Below are 6,033 nucleotides of genomic sequence, written 5' to 3'. Positions count from 1 at the left end.
AGACCAGTTGTTCCATCACTTCCATCTTCGGATAAACTATGTGGTAATTTATCTACTGGATAAATCAAAGAATAAAAGAGTCAGAGTATAAAAGAGTAAGAAAGTAAGACAATGGCTGAAGTTTACCGAGAGGTGGAACAACCCAGCCCAAATTGAGTTAGATTTAATACATTTTCTTGAGTTAAATTGTTTAACTCCATTGTTTTAGGGCCGGTTGTTACATTTTCAGATAAACTGTGTGATAATTTGCTTATTAATTGGATAAAAGAGTAAAAGAGTAAGAGAACATAAGAAAGTAAGAGCTGAAGTTTACCGAAAGATGGAACAACCCAAAGCCTCAGTCAAATTAATGGCACATTAAACAGGAGTAATAAATAAAGGCAACCTGATTAAAAATTGGCGAAACAATTAAAAATAAATCAAGCTGCGTGGGTATAATTTGACGCTATGAATTTAACGGTGTATGCTTTGGAAAGCGTGCTCTCCCAACATATCAAACTTCTCCAATTTCCAATCCCGGCGTGTTGATGAAATCGTTCGGCGATCCGATATTTCAGCGATCTCCCGGGCTTGTCTGGGTACCTCCGACGCAATTCCGCCGCTCTTCCCGCCGAGATTTCCATCCGATCGTCTCACGTGGTCAACGTGGAAAATACGTCGAGCACACTTCTGCGGCATTCCGGATAAAGGGCGTGGCAGGCTGCGCCCTCCGCCAGCTCGCCCAGCCGTTCAGCCGCCCGATATTCCCGATCCCCGTACTCGTCGTACTCTTCCCGGGTGCTGGAGGGCCTGGAATTCCATGGTATTTCCGCATACACGTGCATACGTATACGTGTGGCTGTCGCGCCGCCCGCGCCACGCCGCGCCGTGAGAAATTACAACGACCGTGTTCGTCGCTTCGGAAACGGCGCCGGCGGAACAAAACGAAAATATCGGCGAGCCGCGGATACCGGTTTATCGGAAAATCCCGGCGTGCGCTCGATATACGGTGTTTATTAAATACCGTCGCCGTCTGCGTCGTGACATTATGTTCGCGTGTAATTGACGTTATGCGTGGGCGACTGACGGTGCCGAAGTTTTATTGCGGCACTGCTAATCGATTTTTCTCACCGGTGACGAAAACGCCTGCTTCGAATGATTATCGATAATGAAGACATTCTTCCATACAGACGGGATCGCCGGGGAAATATATGTAGGATACATCGTAATATTAACATACATCGGACACTTTGGTAGTGTATCTTTCAACGAGTATCGTAGTCGACGTAATCTCAGTGAAAATTGAGATCGAAACGATTAGTTAGTATCGTATTATTGAGTCCGATAAAACCATTTGTCGATTAAAAACGGAATTAATATCGATACAATTTAAAATCACGTACTCGATAAAAACGATTTTACTGGAATATTTGAAAAATTAACTTAGATACAGATCTGAAAGTGATTTTGCCTTGGATCAAAATAATTATTGGAATTTCAAACATGCTGTAGGAATGTCAGCAATTAATGCTGCGAAAGATTTTAATATTCTAGCAAGTAGCTTGAGCGTCTTTTAGAATTATTTTAATAGTCCAATAAAATTGTCTTCTGATCTGTATTTAGCTAAATTTTTTAATATTTTAGCAAAATCATTCTATCCATGTAAAGTTCAAATAAAGAGATATCTATTTAATAACAGTATTTGGACTTATTTTCATCTTTATACACTAAAAAAAGTATTTGATTGAAGAAATGAACAAATCAGAATATTTTTAATCGAATCTATTACAAGCGCAGTTGAGATCATTAGAATTCTAACTGATTATACGATTAGAATTATCTTCGTCCATTTTCAACCAGAAAATTTTCTCAGTGTATCGCTATCTGAAAAAAGATTTGCGTTTCGCGTCGCGACGCGAGACTCAAGTACGTAAATTTTTTCAAATAGCACATGGTTCATTTACCTAAGGAAAGTCTGTACCAATTGTCCCAGTAAACCGTGATGGACGTCAAATGGGGCGGAAGCGACTTCGCAAATGGCCTTGAGTAAACACTCTTTGCCGCCCAAGCCGTACATGGCTGTTATTTTTTCGAACAACTTGTAAAAGCTCCACCTGCTCCTACTGGTCTTCCCATAATACACTCCTGGTTCGGTGAAATCCGTGGCGTTGGTCGGCATGGCATATATCATTTTCGTAAATACACCCACGATTACGTTCTCGCGATCCAGCTGCAACGGAGTGCCTAGACCGAAGATCAGCTGTGAAAGCAGAAAACGGTATTCATGCGGAAAAACATAACGATACTCTCACTAGAACGAGCAATCATTTTCACGACGCTTATCCTCGCATTGCGATATTCCACGTCGCTACCTCGTTATCTATCTAAAAATTTCCTTAAACAGACCTATTTAGTAATTTTATTCTTTTCGTTGAATAATGCAGTTACTCCCTATATTCTTTAAAGTGGAATTTCACTCTAAAGAGTAAAAATTGAGCCATTTTCTTGAAAAAAGGTGATTTCAATCTTGACAATTTTAGTAACTCTCGCTCAATCTTATGTGTCTTACGTAATGAAATACTTGGATAATTACATTGATTTCACGTCCGTTTTTAATTAAGAAGAATTAAATACTTTTTTTATGCACTTGGCGTAAATTTTTTCTCTTTTAAAGTATTGTATATCCAATAAATAATTTTTTTCAATTTTTCTTTATTTTGCAACAAGTTTCATCTCAAATTACTAATTCTATTCAGTAATGGACGATTATCGATGTCATCAACACGCTGATTATTGCCAGCTTCGTCGCGTGGAGAAAATGATACCGCCATCACGCGCATTTAATTATTCTCGCCGGCAGTGCCATGTACGGTGATGTCCAGTGTTGTATACACAACGAGGATGAATCGCGATGACCGCGGCCGCACACACGTCGTGGATTCCGAATTCCGTGGGTCGTACGAAGTTCGTCCAATTTCCGCGCCGGGGTTTGCACGGACCATCCCTCGTATGAATTTCCGATAAAACCGCAAATTTCCGCGTAGAATCGTTCCGCCACCGAGTATCTGGATACTACAGCCTCGCCCAGAAGATGGTAGGTAGAAGGAGGCGGGAAACAAAGAAAAAAGGAGCCGACACGCAATAATTCTTTTGCCTCTCTCTTTCTCACGGAACAAACAATACGCGCCCGGACCCGACATTATGCGCGAATAATTGATTGCGAGCGTATCGTACAAGCGTAATTCCGGCGTGGATGTCTCTTGCCGACGAAGGCTATTCTTCCTTTCGCGTTCGAAATATTTCAAGCTCTGAGAATTATCGCGTTTACTCTTTCTCTATTTTCCGCTAATAATAGATACAAACTTGTGGCTAAATACAATAACAGATTTACAGTATTATAAACGGAAAAATTTTACTGAAATATAAAAATTTAGCTAGATACAGAAAACAATTTTATTGGATTACCAAAATTATTATTGAGGCCGCTCAAGCATATGATGAGTAATCCCACAAAAAGTTTGGATATTCTAACAATTAGTTTGAGCGGCTTATACAATATAATTATTTTGATAATCTAACAAAATTATTTTCAGATTTTTAGGTAGTTAAATTTGTAGATTCACTTCAAAAAATTCTTTTCGTGTATGACTAAAATATAAAAATTATTTGTATTTTTTCAAATACCAAGTTTTATGAAATATGAAATCTGTAAAACATTTTCTCAAATACCGAGATTTAAAAAATATACCATATAAGATTTTTAGCTTGATTTATAAGCTTATAATATAAAAATGCAAATAGGGCGTAGAGCCAATTTTATCTAACACATTAATTTAATTCATATGATAATACAATAAAACAAAATCAAACAAGTTTCGACATCGATCGTGTCATTTTCAATGATACAGCAATATATCTACATAAAAGTTAAACTGTCATTACATAAATTCATAATACTAAAATTCGAGAATCTGTATATAAACTTAGACTTCATATCTGTTATTCCATCTTTGATCCTTGTCAAAAATAAAAATCAAAATAAATCCATATGTAAAAGTCATTCTGCGTCAATTTAATGTAAAACATGTAAGGTTTAAAACGGATAAGATACCTTGCAACTATCAAGCACACGTATCAATGTTAAAGAAGATAATCTATTTGCATTTTTATATTGTTTTATACATATAGAGCCTTCTTATTAATTTTTATAATTATAAGCTTATACTTATTTGATTGTTACAGAATTATTGTGAATTTAATTCAAAATTTTTTTATAAAACTTCATTACTGCTTGCAGAAATGAAAATAAAAAGTTTGTTCATAATTTTAACAAGATGCTTTCACCTCGTACATTTATTAAATAAATGTGCTCCACGCTTCGGTAAAATGGTGTTGATGCTGGATAAAAATCCTGGCACTCTTCGCACATGCCTTCAATAATAATGCGCAAGAAAATATTCGCTGTACTGAAACTTGGACTGCAATATTCTCCGAATTCTATATAAATTTTCCAACTTAAGTCGTCGCGTCGGTCCGATCGTATCTTCAATTAGTGCGAGTAACGAATGTGTCTCCCTGCTTCTACATCGCCAGACTAACCAGTGGTCTATCATTGGCTCGTGGAATGTATCGATTTCGTTCACCGACGGCTTCGGCGACATGAATATAAAAAAAAAAAAACCGCTTCCCACGTAGAGCGTACGAAGCCCAGACTGAATCTCGTTAAACTGTCCTCTCCAGACGCGCTGTCGCGCCGAGATACGGTCTTCCGTGGAAATTCTCACGATTTTATCGAAATTCATACGCGGTCGACATGCGTTACGTCCGCTAACCCGATGTATCAGCAACATTCTGTACATATGTGCGATCTCCCATGTCCTAAACCCTTTCGTCTCTACCCGGTCGTCAGCTGTCATAAATTGAATAGACCACGAAAGATTGACGTGTTGTATTTTATGTATGCGTCAGAGTATCGGTATATACGATGATCAAATAATTCTCCGTCGATGCGTGTAAGGCGGATAATTATCCGTGTAGCCGAAAAACGCCGAAAACGAACCCGTTACGATTTTCCTCGTGCCATTCACGTTCGTTATCCCGTCTCTTCGAAGGTCAGGACTGTAGGAACCGTCGTCGTGGTAGTATTTGTGGGAAACACTCTGTCCGGAAAATTGGACGAATACACGAGGAAGGATGACGCGCATGAAAACGGCCGTATACATTCATTTTCTGACACGCACGATCCCGACGGTAGTTTTAATTATCAGAATAGCGGAAACTGCGCCGACCTGTCGCTCTCTCTCTCTCTCTCTCTCTGAACCACTTTGGAATATAAATTAATGTTAACATTATGTAATACTATTTGATCATTTCCATTTTCCTTATAAATTATAAAGCCCTATGCTTAATTATAAAACAGGGTTGGGAAAGTTACTTTTTTAAATGCCTTATATGTTTGTTATAGAAATTGAGTACAAAAAGTAATACAAAATTGAAGTAATACAAATGATAAAATGTTATACAGAAAATGAAATACTCAAACTAAATTTCTATAATAGAAAGTAACTTATGAAATTATATACATTTTCTTTTACTGAGCAATCAACAATAAGCATTATATTCAATGGGTGATGTAATCTACTGACTAATTACATACCAAAAGCATAGACTCCGGACTGGGAAACGTGAGGCTCCTTCGCAGCCTGAATCGCTGCGCTGTCTCTGAATTTTCGTCGCGAGTGCCATTCGCCCACAGGCCTTTCCCGATGTTGAGCAATTGACAGAACAAGAGAAGAGTAACAATCGACCTGATCATTTTCTAGAGTTTGCGACACGTGGGATTTCCCGACGTCCGATTAAGTGTCGTCGAGCTTCGAAGGCAGCAAAGACTGGATTGGTTTGGAGGCATCGTTTTCATGTGTTGCGAGGACTGTTAAACAACCCCCAGCGCAAATGTTTGCGCCGGTTCTCCGGGAGTTGCCGGCGAATTGCCAGCGATGAGGTTTCGTGGTTCGAGCTATTCGTACATAATGTCGTTTACTCGATCCGGCGAGA

At 38.6% G+C, this 6,033-nt stretch overlaps 1 protein-coding gene across 1 annotated transcript; it reads right to left on the bottom strand.

Moving 5' to 3' along the window:
* Nucleotides 1-632: 632 nt before the first annotated feature.
* LOC108776232 (uncharacterized) lies at nt 633-5,794 on the bottom strand. The gene is made up of 3 exons (XM_018542779.1): nt 5,636-5,794; nt 1,944-2,239; nt 633-789 (listed from the first exon to the last, which is right to left on the bottom strand). The coding sequence occupies exons 1-3, from the start codon at nt 5,792-5,794 to the stop codon at nt 633-635; spliced, it is 612 nt and encodes a 203-aa protein (XP_018398281.1).
* Nucleotides 5,795-6,033: the final 239 nt, after the last annotated feature.

The sequence above is a fragment of the Cyphomyrmex costatus genome, unplaced genomic scaffold (assembly GCF_001594065.2).
Source record: "Cyphomyrmex costatus isolate MS0001 unplaced genomic scaffold, Ccosl1.0 scaffold111, whole genome shotgun sequence".
NCBI classification, from domain to species: domain Eukaryota; kingdom Metazoa; phylum Arthropoda; class Insecta; order Hymenoptera; family Formicidae; genus Cyphomyrmex; species Cyphomyrmex costatus.
The sequence above is the reverse complement of the archived record's forward strand: the minus strand, read 5'-3'. Positions and strand labels throughout refer to the sequence as shown.

Bases quoted from the DNA above. Each gene is read 5' to 3' on its own strand.
- LOC108776232 (XM_018542779.1), bottom strand. From the start codon at position 5,794: ATGATCAGGTCGATTGTTACTCTTCTCTTGTTCTGTCAATTGCTCAAC. The intron at 2,240-5,635 runs GTATGTAATTAG...CTGCTTTCACAG, and splicing joins GTCCGGAGTCTATGCTTTTG to CTGATCTTCGGTCTAGGCAC. The intron at 790-1,943 runs GTAAATGAACCA...ATGGAATTCCAG, and splicing joins TTGGTACAGACTTTCCTTAG to GCCCTCCAGCACCCGGGAAG.